The sequence below is a fragment of the Dermochelys coriacea genome, chromosome 8, assembly GCF_009764565.3.
Source record: "Dermochelys coriacea isolate rDerCor1 chromosome 8, rDerCor1.pri.v4, whole genome shotgun sequence".
Taxonomy (NCBI): domain Eukaryota; kingdom Metazoa; phylum Chordata; order Testudines; family Dermochelyidae; genus Dermochelys; species Dermochelys coriacea.
Genome location: NC_050075.1, coordinates 87,643,198 through 87,665,484, shown reverse-complemented (window position 1 = coordinate 87,665,484; position 22,287 = coordinate 87,643,198). Strand labels below are relative to the sequence as shown.

At 40.6% G+C, this 22,287-nt stretch overlaps 1 protein-coding gene across 1 annotated transcript in view; it reads right to left on the bottom strand.

Annotated features, from left to right (window-relative positions):
- ANKRD13C (ankyrin repeat domain 13C) overlaps positions 1 to 22,287 on the bottom strand; it is a 44,271-nt gene continuing 21,984 nt past the window's right edge. Inside the window, exons 7-13 of the mRNA XM_038412073.2 lie at positions 20,360 to 20,504; positions 18,057 to 18,188; positions 15,484 to 15,645; positions 8,084 to 8,163; positions 6,360 to 6,458; positions 5,327 to 5,427; positions 1 to 3,787 (exon numbers count right to left, since the gene is read on the bottom strand). Coding sequence (XP_038268001.1) covers positions 3,657 to 3,787; positions 5,327 to 5,427; positions 6,360 to 6,458; positions 8,084 to 8,163; positions 15,484 to 15,645; positions 18,057 to 18,188; positions 20,360 to 20,504 — 850 coding nt within the window. The 3' untranslated portion in view covers positions 1 to 3,656. The remainder of the gene's footprint in view (positions 3,788 to 5,326; positions 5,428 to 6,359; positions 6,459 to 8,083; positions 8,164 to 15,483; positions 15,646 to 18,056; positions 18,189 to 20,359; positions 20,505 to 22,287) is intronic.

The following is a 22,287-nucleotide window of genomic DNA, read 5'->3' as shown; positions in this document are numbered from 1 at the left end:
AATATTCTGAATCAAACATTTCAGTCCAGATCCAACTGCTAATTTTTAAAAAGTACTTAACATTTAGGCTTTCTTCAATTTTGCTGTGAGATTCCTCCTCCCCACACAGTGAGGAATCTTGAAAATTTAAAAGCTTGACTTTCAAAACTGATATGGAATTATTCATAACTTGCATCTCTAAATCTTGTGCGTTTTAAAATGTCGATGATAGTGGAAGATGAACATTTTTGTTGTTTTCCCAGCAGTATTAAGCTTTGGTTGATATACAAATAGTGTACTTCCAGAAATGTCATGCTTTTTCAAATGAACAATCAGGTTCACATTCCAGTGTATCTTTTTGTAACAAATCCCTTTACATGCATATGTAAAGTTTTCAAACTATTACATGACATGTTCATTGTTACGCTGCGGAAGCAAGCTGTGCTAGATGCATTCTGTAAAAGTACTGTGGCTGCACTCTAGAGGGGACAAAATTATCCTTTACTTGGCAGGAGGGAAACGAAAGAAAGCTATGTCTGTTTACTCCTGCTATACTATAGATGCTGGTCTACAACACTGTACTCGCACATCATCCCTCATTTGCTAAGACTTGTGCCTTCTGTGTATTATTTAGGAAGCCACTCTTGAAAGTGCACATTTCACTAGCTGTGTTTTGAAATTCATCACTGGGAATGTCGAGACAGATTATAGTATCCCCAAAGGATTTGAGATGCAAGCAACTCTGCTACTTCTTACTTAAAATTTGATTGAGGCGGTCACTGGAATCTAATAGCAACTGGTCTGAAACAAAAGCTGGTTACAGTCAAATGATTCCTAATTGTATATCAGGAGACATTTTAATGAATGTAAGGCTTGATCCAAAGCCCATTGATATCATGTTTCCATAGACCGCAATGAGTTTTAAATCAAACAGTTCATTAGAGGAAAAGGTAGTCCTCTCTTCGGGCCCACTACTGATCTCACATACCACAGGTGGATTGTGCCCTTCATTTTGTTTCAAGGCTTATTTAACACTCCCCCCCCCAAAAAAAATCCAGTTATATTGCCTTTAATATAAACCTCTCCGCTTCCAGCATCTCTTCCTATGGATGCAGCTTTTATGATACAGGTTTGTGCATTGGTTTGTTTTTTTTACATCAAAGTACTAGTTCCTTTCTTGTAATACTAAGAAAAATTTGATCAACTATTGATGTGTCATTGAGAAACATCCCAATTTCTCTTTGCAGAAATTGCCATACAGTTAAATTGTGAGGTGTATTCATTAGTTTCAGAAATACAAATTGTAGGAACAGGTTTAGGGGTTGTCACCCATGCTGGACTGACAGTACTGGATACTGAAGCCCTCTCATCATTTATCCTTAGAACAAAAAGAAAAGGAGTACTTGTGGCACCTTAGAGACTAACCAATTTATTAGAGCATAAGCTTTCGTGATGCACTCCGATGAAGTGAGCTGTAGCTCACGAAAGCTTATGCTCTAATAAATTGGTTAGTCTCTAAGGTGCCACAAGTACTCCTTTTCTTTTTGCGAATACAGACTAACACGGCTGCTACTCTGAAACCTATCCTTAGAACAGTTATAGCTAGGGTGGCAGTGTAAGTTCCTATAACGTGCCCTATGGAAGCTTAACCTTGACCTACAGAGCCGACAAGATAATTCTGTCTCCATCTACAAATTCTGTCTCAGTTATTGCTAAGGATTTCAGCTGATGCCAAGGGAGGATGCAAGGTAGGTACCAATTCATGTAATCAATGTCAAACCTGAGGAACGCATAATTAGCTGGAAGAACAACTCATCACTCCTAATGTTCAACACCTGTAATTGGTTAGGTACTTTGGGAATAACTACAACAATTTTACATTTCACTAGTGCTTTTTATTTTCATTCAGAACTGATCAATTTCTCTCTAGTGTATCATCAGTCACCAATCTGCAATGTAGATAGGCAAGTGTTAACCTTTTACAGGTTTAAAACACTACTGGAATGGAGCAACCATCCTTATTTCCTCCTGTCAGTCCATTTAGGTAACTGCTATTGAGGGTGAGACAATAGGACTCCTTAAACTGTGGATATTGTAATTCCCTAGGGCAGCCTCTTTGGATTTTATATAGACGGGGCAACGCCCTTTGAAAGAATTCTACTTTAACCATTTCCCAATAAAATCAATGTGGCTGACAAGTCTGCTTTTACTGTATCATGATTTAGCTATCTTATTTCATCATCCACCTGATTAGTAAGATTGGTTACTTTTACTAAGCATTGATAAACTAATATCTATAATGAACTAACATTTACTGTATTGATTTTTAGTAAAAGTAGTTTAGCTCGGGTGCACAAAACAATTTTGAAAATTTACATTTCTGTACACTTGCACCACAGCACTTGAAGCTAAATCTCATACAAACAATTGGCACTAACAGCCAGTTGCACACATTCTTTCTAGCAAAATAAAGCTAGATTACCTTCAAATTTAGGACAGTGGAAGTTAAAGAAGCCAAAACAATTCCTGATTTTAAAGCCTATTTTAAAAAGTAAACATACTCCATTATATGGCAAGGGAAGTTACACCCTAAGTATTGAAAAAGTGCACATTTTTAATTTTTCTATTGTGAGTCCTATTAAATGTGCCCTACAATTACACTAGGTTTTCAAGAAATAAGTTTTATTTCACTTAACCTCTCTAACGTCTGAGATTGTGTCTTAATGCATCCAATATGTTCCAGTGTGCTGCTCCACATCAATATAAGATAGCTGCACATCAACCAGGGTATTATGGAGCAAGTCTCCTAACCAAGAGTAAAATAATGCAAGTAATGCAATTTCTAGATAGATAAAGAATCTCCAAGAATGCTAATCAACAGCAAGGATTTTTAAATCAGCAGAGGAGTGAGAGGGAGGGAGTATTTGCAAATTCTTTGAAAAGAAAATTAGTAAACAACTTGCAGTGAAAAAATTAACAGGTCAGACAAAAACACAAATAGCACCACAATGGATTGCACTAAGGTGCTAAAGGAGGTACCTTATTCCCTGCAGAGTGAATGCTATTTCTGAAGTGTATTGCAATGTGTAAATGCAATTGTGTAATGGTTACCATTTGGTTCATTCATCTACAAAAAATGCATTCCTTCTAATATATGTTCAACTAACATTCAAATTACTGAACTATACATAATGTTACATAGTTTACAATTTATGGAAACAGCTTGAAAGAATATTATAAGATCACCTTGTGTAAGGTGGGATGTTTAAAGGGCTAATATCCAGCTAAGACATTTCAGTTTTTGCACTAATGGTCCAAGAGTGCTTTTTGTATCACAAAGAACAAATGTAAAAAAATTATAAACAAATGACAGTCCTCACAGCTGTTAAAGTATCCTTAGAGTCACTGAGGTGTCAAACTATCTCACTTGCAGCACTTTATGTATAAAAGTGTAAATGACACATCAGGAGACTTGCTGTAATTCAGATACTAGATTAGATGACCACTATAGTCAATTTCAGTACATCAGTCATACGTGTGTTCCCTTTTCTTCTGGATCATTTAAAAAAAGTTTCTCTCTTCCATTTTGACCCACTTCTATAACTGTATCTGTGGGCTATTTGCATCCACTTGCTTCCACTGTGGTATGCTGGTATTGTTATTAACTTTCCAGTAAATCAGAGATCAGGAAAACGGCTGGGGTCCTCCTTATAGTCATCAGGAATAGTGAAGATGGATTCGTCAAACTCATCATAGCGAAACTCCTGAAACGTCACAGTGGCTGTGATGGTGGGAAACACAGGTATATCTGGAGAGAGCAGAGTGGCACAGTGAAGAGCAAAGAGAAAGGGTTACACAGTTATTACATCATCAATTGGTTTAATGAAGTGCATCATATTCTTGTGATTAGGGACTCTAGTTTTATGTTTCTGAATTTATTAAATATTTCGAACACATTACTGGCTTGTCTACACATGAAAATTAATCCAGAATAAGGCACAGTGTGAACTGAAAGCAGATTAACTATTCCTGATAAAATAGAGTAGATTAAACTAATCTGAAATATTGCACTCTTACTGCAGAATAAGAACATCCCACACATGGAGTCAATCAGGAATAGCTACTCCCCGTGTAGAAAAGCCCTGAATGACTTGCAAAGCTCTAGAGGTTTGGTTCAGCTGACAACCAAATTCTCAGTGCTTTGAATAAACATCTGAATTTATTAGATGAGCAAAATTGTGCTGGAAATCTCAATAAGAGGATCTTGCAATATTCAGGTTCTGGTCTCAGGTGGACAAAATGAGTCCTCAGGTGCCAGAATGGTTAAATAAAATTTCAAACATCAAGATACTCTGCCCAAAATTTGAACTAAGTCTTAGAGGTGGGCAAATCAGTTTGGATTAAAACAAAAGCAAACCTAAATAGTATTTAAAAGCTATGGACAAATTCGCACAAGCAGTTCCCACTGAATACTGTGGGGTTGTGATGTGTAACAGAAGGTAGGATTTGGTGTATTAAAAAAAAAAAGTTCAAATACATCACCACCCAGGTTTATAACAAATAACCCTAATGCACCAGAGACCGTTTATTCTTGGATCTTTCCTGCTCTTTGTGAACTGGGTGGGTTTGCTTCTCTATGGCCTAAGGTTTTGCTGTGGTTATCTGTCCATGCAAATTAGCAAATATGTTTTATCCATCTGTTGACAGAAACTGGAAACCTGCATGTAGTTTCTCATAGTTGATTTACAGCAATCACGGGGAGCAAGAAATAGTAAATGTGGAATACGTTCTGAACAATCCTTGAAGAGGAAAAAAAAAAATATCAGCCATATGAGGATGTAGGGTTGGGGTCCTGGCAACAGTCCTGATTAGAATCAGAATTTTCACAGGACGAACATTGACAAAAGTGTATTCCTTTACTCAAGGCCGAGGTCATCCCTCAATTCAAGTGATCTGCAGCTTCCCTGGAAGCACCACACCATGCAGTCTTCACTTCAGAATGAGCCCCAGCACTAGGAAAGGGTAATTTTTTATAATCTGGAGCTTACACTGTTTGATCAGGCCTTTTAGTGACTAGTAAAGCAAGTGACTTCTTGGTTGCTGACTCTTCTAATCCCAGCTATAAATATTCTTCAGTCTTTCACTAATCTAATAGGATTCTGTTTCTTCCATTCACCAAGGACTAGACTATACTCCTCTAAAGGCTGTGGCAGCCCATTGTAGCAGAGAATTAAGTTTCCTTTTTATAACCAAAAATCAACAGTTTTACACAAATTTAGTCATTTCAATTAAACACCTCCACTTCTTGGAAATGGAGGATCTTAACAGAAGCTGAAAGTCACCTTACCTAGCTTTACAGGAAAGCCTGGTGGAAGCTTCATCTGAACGAATTCTCTAAGTTTGTTAAAGTGCTTGAAGGGTGCAATTACTTCTAAAACATTCAATAATCTGAAAAGGAAAGTGCATTTTTATTAGAAGCTCTTCACTTTTGCCAGCTTAATTTTTGTTCCAAGAAAATTTAAACTGATGCAATGGGTAAATAACTAATAAAGTTAAGGAACTGAAAATTAGTGCGCCAAGTTCTATTATACACCCTCCCCACCAGACCTATGATGACAGAGCATTGCTGCTTTGACTTAGTCTTAGTGACAGTTTTAAAGTCCAATTTCTAGTAATCCACATCTTAACATATGGCATGTAATAAAGTGGGTATGAAAGCTTTTGTTTCTAACCTTGGTGAATCATGAGAAATTGGACCTTAAAATCATGCTGTCAATTACTATTCTTCCCTTCTCCCAACGCCTCAAAAGTTGAATTCTAACATTAATCTGGAGTCATTTATATAGAGATCTAGAACTAGGAACTTAAGCTTTAAACTATCACAAAGCTTAAATCCTTAGCTTTCATGCATTGTCGTCTCACTACCTGTATTCAATATCAGCTGCTAAAAAAACCTGAAGCTGTAGAGAGTGGGGAGAAGTGAGGGGCGGTGTGTGGGCAGTATGGACCAATCTGGAACAGGTAAAGGCTATTTACAGATTGGGTTTCATCCCATTAATATTTTTCCATATTCACTGATCATTGCTTTGTACAAATGTCTGTCGTTTTAGAAGAGCTAACTCACTCCACTGTGGATTTCTGAGCGAAAGTTTGAGAGAACGAGTCAAACTGCCGCTGATAGCATAAACCATTCCTGTTTCTTTTTCCAAGAGGCAGTACAAAAAGTCAATGATGTTAAGGGGGAAAAAAATCAGGAAAATAAATGTGTGCACACACCTGAGTGGAATACGTCTGCATCCACATCTCAAAAAAACAGTTGCAGTATAGGTAAGGTAACTAATTCCACCACATATGAATGTTTACAGACAACTCTGACTTACGATTCAATTCCCAAGGGAAATTCCTGGCTCATGGCTATTGTGGCTTTAAATGTTTTCTTGCTTTCTTTGCACACCAGCTCTCTACCCAAGTGAGGAGCTCTTTAAACAAACAAACAAAAACAAATAGTTAAACACACACAATGGGATGTTTGCTTTTATGAAATAAGTCAGACCTTAAAAAGAGTTAAGATGTGAAAAATATTATTTATGTTTAAGAGAATTAATATTAAATAAGAGAGAAAACCTAGGAGAGAAAAGGAACTGGACGGCATCTTAATTTAGCTTACCATTAGTTCTGGGGAATTCACAGAAAAGCAACAAAAACGATTAAGTAGCTGACATGAAAAAAATTAAAATAGCTGAATATGGATAGGTTGTGCTAAATGAGAACTATGGGGGAAGACATGAAAACCAGCCAAGATGGTATGGGAAAGTGTTTAGGATTGTCCATGGGAGTATAAACAAGAAATGCCATAATGAACTTGGGACAGAAAGAGTTTAGACAGAATATAAGACTTTGCTATGAGATCCATCAGACTGTACAATGGGCTCACAACAGAAGCCATGGAAGTTCTTTTGCGGCAGTCATTTAAAAACAGAATGGACGGAACACTGGAGAACACAACATAGGACACAATTTTGTACTGGAACAGGACAGATAAAACAACAGGCCTTTTCTATCTTTAATTTATATTCATTGGAAATACAGACTAGACATTCATATCCTCTCAGATGTCTGTACTTTAGAACACATGATTTATGTTTGGAATAAGCAAAAAAAAAACAACTAACGTTTATTCATTTTCTTTCCCCATATTAATAGATAAGTGTGTGTGCAATTATTCACATCCTTCCTTATATACTTACTTCTGCTACTCCTCTATATGTAGATCAGTTATACATAAACAAAATCAAGATGTTCATGTCTTATTGAATAATCACATATTGTAAACCTTGCTCTGTGTATCCCCCTTATTATTCTTCTAACATCTGAATATGTATTGTGAGCTCTTTGGAACAAGGTCTGTATCTTTACTGGTTTTTGTGAAGCAACTAGGACACTTTTGGGTGCTCAAACATCAAATTACGGAAAGTCTAATCCTAGGAAAAAATTTTTACTCAGCTGCTGAATTTACATAATCTAAACTACAGTAAACTAGTATAAGAGGCAACAAGTGGCTAACTATGGTGTTAGATGAGGACTGCATTTTACACAAAACATGGCTGCTACTGAGCAGTTTCACACATTGTTTCAGAAAATGTGTGCTTCTGGATGTAAATAATGGGTTGTCATAAGCTATTTACTACATCTTGCCCAAAGTCAAAACTGAGGTGCTAGCAATTAATTAATTGGTGCTATCAATTAATTTGCTACTACCTTAAGCATAAATTGTTGTACATAGAAAGCTTTATTAAAACGTGTTAAACACAGAGCTTAATCTTTTAAGTGTTTAAAGTTTAGGCTTCAGGTATCAAGCAGACCACAATCTTACAAAATATTGCTATATTTTCAGTTAATTGCAGTGCAAGATATATTGTCAAATTATTTATATCTTCCCTGCTACACGACCCCTTTTTTACTCATGCCAGCCTTGTGAAAAGTGTGTTTTACAGGCCAAGGCAAGAAAACTACAGATGCTATGGAGCTGTAAAAACATAAGCTAAAGAAGGAAAGTATCTACAGCTAAATACTCCTAGTCTTTAAAAGAAACTGATATACTTACTTTCCATTTTCAGCAGATATGTATTCTTCCCACGTAATTGTGTTGGGTGGAGGTGGAGTAAGGGACTGTCGTCTGACAGGCTGTTAAGGAAAAACAAGTGGTCACTAGCTGTAAAATATTAAGTTATTGCATGGTACCGTATTGTTCAAAAGATAAAATTCACTTTTCAGTCTATAAAACACATCAGTTCACCCCATCCAGTATGAAGTTTAACCGTTTCACCTAATATCTCCACCTCCTGCTCTTCTCTCCCATGATTTTTAACTTTGCATGTGTACCCCTCTGGCCACCTCATCATCTTCCCATGATGAAGCTGTGGCAGGGGCATCAGCTTCGGGCTGTCCCAACCATCCCTTCAGGCTCCAGTCGTGGCAGAGGCGACCCCAACATGGAACCAGCCACAGAGTCAGGCTACAGCATCCCAGGCTGTAATCGTCACAGGGGCTTGCACTGATCAAGAGGAAGTCAAGGACACAGAGGAGCAGAAGGACCCAGTACCCCTCTGGCCACCTCATCATCTTCCCATGATGAAGCTGTGGCAGGGGCATCAGCTTCGGGCCCTCCTCCAATTGACCACAGGGCACATCAGGACCTCCTTAGGTCGACTGCCCGCAACTTGGGGTTGCAAACAGGGGAGGTGGTCGAGGCTGAGGTGGATACTCTCACTCCCGAATGTCCATCACAGGTATCTCAGCCTTTGATCAAAACTGCTCAAAACAATATACAGACCCTATGACAGATCCCGGCCTAAATTTCACTGACCGCCAAAGGTGTGGAGCACAAATACTTTGTCCCTTCAGGGCTATGAATACTTATTCTCAAACCTGCAGCCATGCTCTCTGGTTGTGTCAGCAGTTAATGAGAAAGAGCATCAGGGACAGCAAGGACCAGCTCCCAAATCTAAGGAGGCAAAAACGATGGACCTATTTGGTAGAAAGGTCTATGCCACTGTGGGCCTCCAGCTGAGGTTAGCTAACCAGCAAGCTATCCTCAGTAGGTATAACTTCAATTCATGGGCCTCCATGTTGAAGTTCAAAGAACTGATCCCTGCAGATTCTAGGGCTGAATTCTCCACCATCATAGGAGGAAGGGGAGGCACTAGCGTGGACCTCTCTGCAGGCTTCCTTAGACTCGGATTCAGCCACTTGTATCCTCTCCTCCGGCATAGCCATGAGAAGAACATCATGGCTTCAAGCATCTGGGCTACCCCTGGAAGTGCAGCAAACACTGCAGGACCTTTCCTTCAAGGGCGTGTGGCTCCTTTCGGAGCAGACAGACTCTAAGCTACACAGCCTGAAAGACTCCAGGGCGATCATGAAGTCATTGGGAATGCATATGCTGGCAACCCAATGCAAACACTTTAAGAACCAACCAAAACAACAACAACACTCGTACCCTCCTTGGCAGAGGCAGGATTTTTTTTTTATAGACGAAAGGGCAGGAATGGCAGGCGGAAGCCTTCCAACCCCCCTTTGGGGCAAGGTCATGGCCAGTCTAAGCATCAGGCTCTAAACAGGCCTTTTGAAGATGCACCCGAGGACGGCGCACGTGCCACACCACCGGACCCTTACCCATGTTTTCTGAATTGTCTATCCCACTTCCACCATGCTTGGTCCTAAACAACACTGGACTGCTTGGTTCTTCGCATGGTAGAAGTAGGATATTCTCTCCAATTCTGCTCCTCCTCTTCCTCCCACCCTCCTTCCCCGTCCCTCTTCAGGGACCCCTCTCATGAGCAACTCCTTATGCAGGAGGTGCAATTGCTCCTCGCCATAGGGGCAGTGGAAGAGGTTCCTCAGGAGCTATGGGGCAAATTACTCTCATTATTTCCTAATTCCCAAGGCAAAGGGGGGTCTCAGACCCATTTTAGACCTGCAAGGACTCAACCAGTTCATGGTGAAGTTGAAGTTCCGCATGGTCTCCCTTCCCTGGTTCCAGGAGACTGGTATGCCACCCTTGACTTGAAAGACACGTACTTTCACATAGCCATTCAACTTGCACACAGACGTTTTCTCCAGTTTGCGCTCAACTACAGACACTATCAGTTCACAGTCCTACCATTCAGTCTGTCGACAGCCCCCGGAATATTCATCAAGTGCATGTCTGTCATAGCAGCCTCTCTCTGGAGGAGGCAGGTGCAGGTATACCAATACCTAGATGACTGGCTGCTCAGGGGCCGTACCAGACAGCGGGCAGAGTCTCATGCACAATTGGTCAGGTCCACTTTCCAGAGATTAGGAATCCTCATCAATATGAGCAAATCAATCTTATCACAGACCCAAAGAACAGAATTCATCAGAGTGGTATTGGATTCAGTACAGGCAAGTGCATTCCTGCCAGAGACCTGCTTCCAGGCCATGACAGACATTATTCAAAGCCTCAGGTGGTACCCGACCACTACCGCAAGGGGATGCCCAAGTCTCCTGCACATACATAGTCGGGCATGCCAGAATGAGGCTCAGACCTCTTCAAGCATGGCTCGCCCAGATATACCAACTGGGGCACGACCAGCTGGACTCAGTAGTGACGGTGCCAGGACACATACTCGAGTCCCTACAGTAGTGGCTCAACCCTCAGATTGTGTACCCTTCAACAGTGCACTGCCTTCCTTGTCCCAAGGAACGGATTCGTCGGATCTAGGTTGGGGGGCACACCTGGGAGATCTCCGAATACAGGGCCTGTGGTCGCAGGACGAGCTCCCCTTCATATTAATATCAGGGAGCTCAGAGCAGTGCAACTGCCAAACTTTCCAGTCCCAGCTACAAGGCCAAAGTGTTGCAGCGATGATGGACAACACCACTGCTATATTGTATATCAAACAAACAGGGTGAAACCAGTTTTCCTCCACATGTCGAAAAGCCCTCCAACTATGGAGTTCTGCATAGTCCACTCAGGATGCCTCCAGGTGAATGACCTCCCAGGAGCGCAGAACGAGCTAGTGGATCACCTCAGCAGATGTTCTGCAACCACGAATGGTCCAGATGTTCTTCATCCCATCTTCCAAAGGTGGGGATTTCCCCAGGTCGACCTATTCGCCACCTGGAGCAACAAGAAGTGCCTTCTGTTCTGCTTCTTCCAGAAACACAGCCCGGGTTCAATCACGGATGCGTTTCTGCTACCTTGGGGAGACCACCTCATGTACGCCTTCCCACTGGTCTCACTCATACACAAGGTGCTGCTCAAGATCCACAGGGACAAACTGGAGGCGATTCTGCTGGCCCAGCATGGTCCCATCAATATTGGTACACCAGGCTTCTGGAGCTGTCAGTGGACACCATGATCATGCTACCACTCTGCCCTGATCTGAACACTCAAAACCACGGTTGCCTCCACCACCCAGACCTCCAATCCCTCCACCTCACAGCCTGGAAGCTTCATGGTTAAACTCTTGGAGCTCCTAGTAAAGGAGGTGGTTCTTAGCAGCAGGAAACCTTCCACCAGGGCCACTTATCTAGCCAACTGGAAGAGATTCATTTGCTGGTGTGCCCAGCAACACACACCTCCACTCCAGTCTATACCACTCATCCTGGAGTACCTTCTGCATCTCAAACAGCAGAGCCTAGCTGCAGCATCCGTCAAGGTGCACCTTGCTACTATCTCAGCCTTCCACCCGGGAATGTCTGGATGCTTCATGTTCGCCAGCCCCATAATAGGACGTTTTCTTATGGGCTTGGCATACCTATATCCACAGATTAAGCAACCGGTTCCTGCATGGGACCTTATCCTGGCTCATGGGACCCCCTTTTGAACCACTGGCAACTTGCTTCCTGCTCTATTTGTTGTGGAAAGTGGCCTGCCTGGTCACCATCACATCAGCCAGGCAGGTGTCCAAATTTAAGGCTCTGACCTCTGGCCCACACTATATGGTCTTTCACAAGGACATGGTGCAGCTCAGGCCTCACCCAGCCTTCCTCCCCAAAGTAGTGTCACAATTCCACACTGGTCAAGACATTTTTCTAACTGTCTTCTATCCTAAGCCCCACACCAGTACCCAAGAGTAGAGGCCGCAGTCACTGGATGTTCGGCAAGCGGTAGCATTCTAATCAAGCACACGAAACCGTTCAGGAAGTCGAACCAATTGTTCATGACAGTAGCAGACCAGATGAAAGGACTCCCGGTCTCATCTCAAAGAATATCTTCCTGGATCACATCCTGCACATGTTATGAGTTGCCAAGGTCCCAGTTTCTACTCTTACGGCACATTCCACAAGGGCACAAGCCTCATCAGCTGTGTTCCTGGCCCAGGTCCTGATACAAGAGATCTGCAGGGCAGCAACTTGGTCATCGGTGCATACGTTTACCTCTCACGATGCTATCACCCAACATGACAGAGATGATGCAGCATTCGGCAGGGCGGTGCTCCAATCAACTATTCCTTCACTCCGACCCCACCTCCTGGGTAGAGCTTGGGAGTCACCTGATTGGAATCAACATGAACAAGCACTTGAAGAAGAAAAACGGTTACTCACCTTCTTGTAACTGTTGTTCTTCTAAATGTGTTGTTCACGTCTATTCCAATACCCAACCTCCTTCCCTTCTGTCGGAGTAGCTGACAAGAAGGAACTGAAGGTGGGGTCAGGTCGGCAGGGTCATTTATTGAGTGCCATGAAGACGCCACTCCAGGGGGCTCCACAGCCGACCCGACAGAGCTGTTAAGGGAAAACTTTTCGATGACTGTACATATGGCATGCACACACCTTTTTGGAACGGACGTGAACACCACATCTCGAAGAACAACAGTTATGAGTAACCATTTTCTCTACCCATCCAAGCATATTTCAAGATCATCATTCAACATTGTCCTGCAAATGAACTTCAAGCTTGACTTGCAAGGGTCACTTACTTAGTAGACCGAAGCAGATAACATTTCCAAACTAGGTCATTTCCATTAGCAAAAAGAAAAAAAGTGTCTAATACCATGAAACAACATCATTACACACACCACACTAGGACTTAAAGTAGGAATCCAGGATGCTTGCCCAGTGGTTTATGATAGCACTCAAGTGTCAGGTTAGATTAGGGGCGGGCAAACTTTTTGGCCTGAGAGCCACATTGGGCTTCTGAAATTGTATGGAGGGCTGGTTAGGGGAGGCTGTGCCTCCCCAAACAGCCAGGCATGGCCCAGCCCCAGCCCCCGCCCCCTATCCTACCCCCCTGCTTCTTGCCCCGACGGCCCCCCCGGGACTCCTGCCCCATCCAACCCTCCCCACCCCGTTCCCTGATGGCCCCCCGGGGACCCCTGCCCCATCCACACACACACCCCGCTCTCAGTTCCCGACCACCCCCGGATCCTCTACCCCTAACTGCTGCCCACCACCCCATCCAACCCCCCCTTTCTTCCTGACTGCCCCCTCCGATCCCTGCACCATCCACCCCCCACTCCCTGTCCCCTGACCGCCCCCCATCCAACCCCTCCTCTCCTTCCTGACTGCTGCCACCCCGGACTCCATTCAACCCCCGTTTCCTGCCCTCTGACCACGCCGACCCCATCTACGCCCCTGCCCTCTATCCAAAAACCCTCCCCCACCCCCCCCGGGAGCACCGGTGGCTGACAGCACAGCTGCACCAGGAGGGGCAGCTGCACCATGCTGTACAGAGCACCGGGTCAGGCCAGGCTCTGCAGCTGTGCTGCCCCAGGAGCTCGCCCCCCCGCCCCGCTGCCCAGAGCGTTGTGCTGGCAGCGCAGTGAGGTGAGGCTGCGGGGGAGAGGCCGGGGGCGAGCTTCCAGGGCCAGGCAGGACGGTCCCGTAGGCCAGATGTGGTCCGCGAGCCGTAGTTTGCCCACCTCTGGATTAGATGGATTAGTCTGGCTGATTTTAGAAGGTAAATCTATTCCTAGATCAGTTCTACTGTGTTTATGCTTTAAAAATCACCTATTCTCACCAATGTAAAGTGCCTGTTCAAGCAATAGAAAACTAGTGAAAATTAAATGTAAAAAAGTGTCATTAGTTCCAAATAAATAAATTACCACATTTATTGTAGGATTTGAGAGCTTTCTATCTACTGAAGTTAATCTTTTCCAATGGAAATTGGACATGCCTGAAGCTTGCTAAAACACTGCTTGTGGATCCCTATTCCAGGATGATGGTGGAGGGATGCTACTCTCCATTACCATATGTATTCAGAAACTGAATGTATAATTATTAAGTTAGGGAAAGGTTTTAAAATTGGTAGTAAATTCTCAAAACCCAGTATTTATATATCTACTGGCAAGATTTTCAGAAACAGGAGTCTGATGTTAAACATTTTTTAAAAAAATCCTGGCTCTATATTCTTGGCACACAAGTAAAAATGTACTAGAATCCTATTCTCTGAAACACTGTGGTCCAGAAAGACACCCATATAATTGCACAACCTGGCACAACTGCACAGTCCTTCCTTACTAAGATTGAACTCACTATCCATGTAAAAATGGTAAGTTGCTTAGCTATAAATAAATCCCCCAAGCAGCAAGTCCACTGTGACGAGTTACACATTAGTAACACCAAGTAATTCCAATGCTCCGCCACCTCCACCGTTTCCCCACAAGCATAACATCCCTTCAGTCATTTTATGCTGGATGATTTTAACACACAAAAAACTCGACAAAGAGAAAATAGTAAATCAGTTCACCACATAGTTGAACTCCTCATGCTTTGACTTCATGTAGCAGTTTGCTTTCTTTACATTATGATCAGTGAAATATTTGCTATCTATTGAAAGTAACTACAATTAACTCAAAGATAGTAAAGTGATATCCATGCCTTCCTTATATTACTACATTTTACCAAAGAGTGTAGGCCACAAAAGTTGGAATGCATAGTTTACCTGAAAATTATGAGACAAAAGACTAAAAACACAAAAGTACATTCAAACATTTAGGATAGTGCGAAGACTAAGTCAGCGGTTCTAACTATTTGGGGAATCATTTCCCAGTTCATGAAGGAAAGAGGAAAACTATATTTTAAGGCTAATCCTGCCCAAAGCTCTAACCAATTGGCCTGATAAGGTACTTAAAAAAGGAACCATCCAGAAACCAGGTTTTGGATAAAATCTGCCTGCCATCTCTATAAAGTGCTCTAGAGGGGAACAGCACTAACAAAAAGATGACCTTCAAAGCAACATTGTAAAATAAAAAATGAAAATATTCTGATTCAGTCAGCTAGAAAGAACTCCACCTTATTGTAAAAGCCATCATGAAAGATCAAGGGATCACTCACTGAAATATTCAGTATAATCAGAAGGAATTTAACAGGGGAAAGACCACATTGATTAGAGTTATAAACCAGTTCAGATGTTTTAAACTAAGATTTATACAGAAAAGGGGGGGGGGCATTTTTTCTATAAAGCTTATTAGGTATCAAGTATGAAAACTAATATTCCCTGGAATAAAACTGGTGTAGATAACAAGCTAACTATACCTCAAAATTTTGTTCCATCAAGTTACCACCTTTACTCAGGCTTTCCATGATGGCCTTATTTCGAAGAATATCCTCCTCACTGAGATGTTCTCTTCTTTTCCTAGATTCTAAAACAAGTCCATTGACCATGTAGAAGTCTGCCAAGAAGTTTCCTACTCTTTCCTGTAAGATAGATATTTGAATTAATGAACTCAAAAGCTATGGTAAAATAACTTAATTCAGGAATATTCAAAGACTAAAATGACTGTTACATGAAAGGAAATAAATGCAAGTACATAAGGATGAATGTTATTCTTTAAGTCACCTGTACTGAAAGAGCACTTGCATTAACACTGAATATCTCCAACAATGTAAATGCAAGTGCAGCAAAAAAACACTGGTTGCCCTGGCAAGGATTTCTTTGGCGATAAAAACTTACGTTAGCAAGAAACATCTATTTATGTCAGCATTTCCCAAAGAGCAAATCTGAAGATGGCAAGGGGAAACGTGGTTTTTCTTCTGTGCCTGGTAAGATCTAGAACAGCTGACTGTGTCAATTGATATTTTTATACATATAACTTATTTTTTGCACATAAAATGGAAAAAGTAAAAGTTATAAAAACATGTTCAGATATGAGCTAACTTTTGAGTGACATCACCTAATGTTCAAAAGAAGGCAAAAATCTTCCCCCACACAGGAAGACAACTGGCAATATATCTATACCTAAGGAGGAAAAACATTCCTTTCATTCCCTTACAAGTGAGCGCTAGTACCTCACAGACAGATTGGATTTTCCATGTGTCTAGGTTGAACAGCAGGAACTGTTAGTTTATTTAATCCTTTAAAAAACAACCACTGCTAAATTATTTGCCATTACTCTTGGTATTACTGTATGCAGTTTAGTAATTTAAAATTATAAATGGCATTACTTTCTACTTTACAGCTTTGAATGTCTCTACTCTTATAGAATCAGATAAGAAATAGTGGCCCCACACAGTTTTTGTTAACTCCTTTAATTGTTTATAATTCCTCAGGGCCTGATCTTATGAAATGCTAAGTACCACCTCCTGTATTCAATGGAACATAAAGAAGCTTGTAGAATCAGGGCCTTATTTCCCATATTTTATCCTCATCCCTCCCAAACTGCCTTTCTGCACTAAATAATCCTAGAGTATGTCATCTCCAATATCACAGGTAAATCCCCAACCCCATCTCTCTGACCACTGTTGATATTTTGTGGGCCTATACCGTCTCTGCTTCATCCTCTTAGAGATGACCAAATCTGAACAAGTATAAGATACTGGCATTCTGTATTTTCACAGGGTCTACAGCTGTAAGAGCAATAACAATTGTAGAGAGTTTGGTGTTTTCCCCTCTGGTTAATACAAATGAATGTAGATTTCTGCAAGCTCTAAATGTATCTTGGCAAAGTGCAAATACAGTGAGCTGTATTTTGTGTTTGTACCTGACAATGATGCAGTCTAGTGTAGATTTTGGTGGTATCAGAAGACACGGGGCATACAGTGTATTGAGCTCAATTTCTACCCAGAGTTCCAAATTAGCAAGTGTTTCTTCAAAAATGATTATCCAGAGCATAGTTAAAGTTGGTGCACCAAAGTGCACTGGGTGTCGGAAGTGCCTGCTGACTAAGCTGACTTTTAACTGTTGCATTTTTCAGGTGAATCCCCATGGGATTTCTACATTGTATACTTTAAAAAAAAAATGTAATAAAGTTATATTTTGCATGGTCTTTGTATCTGCCTTTGCTGTCCGAGACCTGGAATGTTAGAGGCATGGGCAGAGCACCTAGGTCAGCTGATTATTGCCTCACATTTCATCTTGCCCGCCCTGAATGGGGAGCTGATAGGAGAGCTAGATGAAGCAAAGACTGGCTGAAAACTGCATGTTGGCAAGAGGGGAGTGGTTTGACAAGGGACCTAGCAAATGCCGTCAGCTATCAGAAATGGCCTTTGGGAGTTTTTAAGTTGAAGTGTTTTCATTAGCCAGAGATAATAAAAGGAGTGCCTGAACAATAACCGCTATGACTTCTCTTCGTCCCATCCTCTGAAAAGGAATTGATACACTTTCTGCCATTGTTTTTGTTTCTATCTAATGTTTTAATATGTCAACTATTACTGTGGCATCTATAAACTGATTCTGTCCAAGCTATAGAAACATGTTTAAACATCTTCATTCTCAAGTCTTCATTACAAGATCTTGAATTTGCCTACTCCTCTACTTCTGACTTCAGGTCTTCATAATCTCTTGTTCACTCCCTACTTCTACTCTGGAATACTGCACTTTTCTGTCTCCTTTCCTGTCTCTTCACAATGGGTCAAAGATCCTTTTACTATGCTTCTTACACTGCCTGCACTGTCTGGCACAGACTCTGCTTCAACCATGAACTTAAAAAACCCTCTTCCTCCATGGCTTACAACTCAAAGAGAGGTGAGATCTAACATGATAAAAGCGTTGAAGACAAACACACACTCCTTACTCTCCTCTTTTGCATTAACACCGTCTGCCAGTGCTATTTTGAACACAGTAACAAAGAAAGGGCTGGATAAGACAGAGAGGCTCTGTTCAGACTTACTGTTTTGTCTTCTCTGAAAAGCCATCCTGTTTGGGCACGCGTGAAGGTAATTGATTTGGTTGATAATGTTGCTGAATAAATATCACTGCTCATTAAAATGTCAACTTCCTCCTCCGTTTCCATCTCAGATTCCTGGAACAAAAGAAATCCTAAAATATTGAACAGTACTTACTGATTATTTTAAACTCTCATTTTTACAAGCAGACTGTACACGAATAAGCCTTATCCTTTAATTGGACAATTTTTCTCCCCCAGAAAATTACAGACTAGTTATTTTATTAGAATTATTCAAAAAGTGTCCTATAACATTGGCATTGTAGTACCTTATACAATTGGTATTACAGAAGGAGGCACATGGTCTAAAACTGTGCCAGCCAAATGTACTAATAATTCAGTGTATGGATACAGTCAACAAGTTTAACATTACTATACCACCAATGGAAAAAAAGATTCGAATACAGTTTGTGTGGTAATTGGGGGGGGGACCCAAACAGCATCACTAGTCCCTAACTTCAGTGGTTGATATGGCGATACGTTTACAACTCTGCTCCAATTTTTCCCTGTTTCTGTGGAAAGGGACAGATAGCTGTCTAAAATTAGTTAAGAAGCTTTAAAGTTATTATTTGAAAGCACCTTGCCCCATTTTTTTGATTTTACATCATTATCCATGTAAACCGCAGCTTAAAGCCTTCAGCGACTTTCTATGGCTGAGACTACCAAAGCCATTTCAAGAGCACCATTTTAATTTAAGAGTGACTCATTTGCTTACATGGAAGTATTAACACATTTCTAGTTTCTTTTTTAATTCAATATTTTAAAATCAGTAACTTTTCCAGAAGTGTAGTTATAATGGATAACCGCATTCCTTGCATAGGCTCTAATACAGCAAAACACTTGCTTAAGAGTTTTGCTGGATGAGGCTATGATTGAAGGCATTTTGCTTCAAGAGACTTAAAAGTATCCACTAATTCACATACTTTGTGCTGATGCAGATTGTTTGCTACAGTGCTTAAACAGGTTCATAGGTTATAAAGGCCAGAAGGTAGCATTGTGATCATCTAGTCCAGGGGTTCTCAAACTGGGGATTGGGACCCCTCAGGGGATCACAAGGTTATTACATGGTTGGGGGGTCACGAACTATCAGCCTCCGACCCAAACCCCGCTTTGCCTCCAGCATTTATAATGATATTAAATATATTTAAAAGTGTTTTTAATTTATAAGTGGACTTACACTCAGAGGCTTGCTATGTGAAAGGGGTCAAAACTTAAGGGGTATAAAACTTTGAGAACCACTGATCTAGTCTGACTGCCTGCATAACACAAGCCATAGGACTTCCTGAATTAATTCCAATTTAAATAAAAGCATGTATTTTAGAAAAAACATCCAGTCTTGATTTAAAAAGGACAGTGTAATGATGGAGAATCCACCATCTTGGTAAATTGTTCCAACAGTTAAATTACATTCACTGTTAAAAATCTGCCCCCTATTTCTAGTCTGAATTTTTATAGCTTCATCTTCCAGCCATTGTATCTTGTTTATCTGCTAGTCCCATTTTCATATCTTGGTTTCCCATGTAGATACTTATAGATCGATCAAGTCACCCTTTAACCTTCTATTTGTTTAGCTAAACAGATCGAGTGCTTTGAGTCTATAACTATAAGGCATGTTTCTAATTCTTTAATCATTCTCGTGGCCCTTCTCCAAACCCTCTTCAATTTATCAACATCCCTCTTGAACTGGAAACACCAGAACTGGACACAGTGTTCCAGCAGCAGTTGCACTTGTGCCAAAAACAGAGGCAATATAACCTTTATTCCCACTTGAGAGTCCCCTGTTTATATTTCTAAGGATCCCACTCACTCTTTTGACCAGTGTCACATTGAGAGCTCATGGCATATCTGGCTGATTATTCACCACGATCCTCACATCTTTCAGAGGAAAGGCTTCCCAAGATAGCATGTCCCCATCCTGTGAGTATGACCTATATTTTTTGTTCCTGATGTATGATCTTACATTTGGCTATATGAAAAACACATTGTTTGCTTGGGCCCAGCTTCCCAAGCAATGCAGCTCACTATCAGTGACCTGTCCTCTTGATTATTTACCATCCCCCGAACCATTGTGTCATCTGCAAGATTTCCTTGTAGAATGCTTACCTCATTGCTAAGTATTACTTAAACCCTAGTTGGGTACAGAACCTGACTTTTTAGAACCTGACCATTTAACGTAAGTATTTCATTAGTGCTGAAAACATAGGTATAAGGTAACATGTTTAACATAATTTATATACGCAGTTGCTCACCTCATGATGTATTCGCTGGTAAACTTTTTGTTCATTGTCTAAAACTACAAAAGATTCAGAGGGTGCTGCATCACCATTGAAAATGAAGCTTAAATCCCCTCGTTGGCACTTCATGTCAGTAAAGTCTATGAGAGTTGTGTCAAGCCTGTGGAAATATACCCATGGTAAAGCACCTTTGCAAAAGGAATTATCCAGAAATGTTCAAATATATAAATGAGTTCTATTAGCATCCAACAGCATTGCTTTTTTCCCCAAAGTGGTATAGTAAAGTCTACATTTTCATTGTGTTTTAATATAGTTATTATTGCAAATTTCACTTATACAAATAGGCAACAAACTACTACTTTTTGCTTATACAATAAATTCCAAATGTAGTAACGATATCTGTATAAATGAAAACTAACAGGTTGTGGCACAAATGCATAGGAAAATGTATAGGATTCAATTATATGAATGTAGTGAAATGTACAGAATTCAATGCGACTTAGTCCTACATTACAAATATGGTTCAGGGGATTTTTATGTTACTTTCATGGCAAAAGATAATGCTTTCCCTTCATATTGTATGAATACAGTAGAATTACAAATGGAAAACATTTTAAGAAAAGCTGTCACTGCATCCTTTTGCCCTGCATGGTATCAGGATACTGACTGATTTTACCTGGCAAATACACTGAGAGGAATTTCCCTAAACATAAGTGGCCACATTCTGATACGTGTTACCTAATGTGAGTGAGGATTACTGAACAGTTTCACTGATTGCAGCAAGGTTGCAAGTAATGGAATCAGGAGCTGGCCCAAATTGAGAAAAGGACCAGCGTGAACTTTGCACTGCCTTGTTTTTGTCATTTAGCTAAACTATTTCTAGCCTTTTAATTTTTTTTTGTACTTTCAGCAGCATTAGGCATAGGGAATAATTCTACTGACCTGTCAAGTTAAGAGTTGAGTGGAGCATGAAGTGTTTCTGATATAATTCCTGAGGGCTGCCGCCAAAATACATGTTTTTATAGACCGCTAAAGCCGCCAGATTTGTTTGGTCTAACAGCCACTAGATCTTAAGTAATATTTTTAAACGCAGTTATGCCATTTATTCATCTTTTTAAGTCAAGACAATATAGGGTATTCTCATGTAGATTCTTAACTCCCATTAATGCAATTAGAATGTGCGCAGAGAAAAGACTCAGGCTGGTCTCAGTGAGATCTGACCTAAAAAGTCAGAACATATTTCTGTGTTAAAAGCTTTAAAGAGAGCAGCAGTTTCTCTGAATAATTTATTATTCTGATTTTTTTTTATTTTGGAGCTTAAAAGGAAGAGACACTTGAATCCAACAAAGAATATTAAGCTAATTAAAGAGCTGTGCTGGAAAAGTTGTAGAAACAAAATGGTTTATAACTCTTGCCTCTCAGAATTTGAACATTTGTTCTCTGAAGTTATAGTAACATTTGCCACTGATGTTTTATAGAGCAGTCACATTTCTGAATATCTGAAATCTGCTTTAATTCAAATAATGCTTAAAAATATATTTAACTCACTGAGACATGAATTTGTTACATGACAAATAGTTGCATACAATTGAACTATTTGTTCCTGGAACCGACTCAGTAAGAAATTAACCAAAATTCATTCTTCAACCATTTGAATTTAAAGTTATAGTTATCACTGTCTAGTTAAGATTTAGAAGCACTTCAGTAATTACAACACTTTTAGTCAAGAGCATCATCTGAGCTGACTTCTAAGAAAACCAACTTTAACACCCTGAAATGCAGCTTTCTGCTCTCCTATGGACAAGGATATCAGAAAACATTTATTCCAAAGATTTTAAACACACACTAAGCTGCCTTTGGAAGCATTTACAGAATTGAATCAAATAAGAATTTAGATTTGGCCCCAAAAAATCTAAAAGGCAACAAATGGAGATGATTTATTC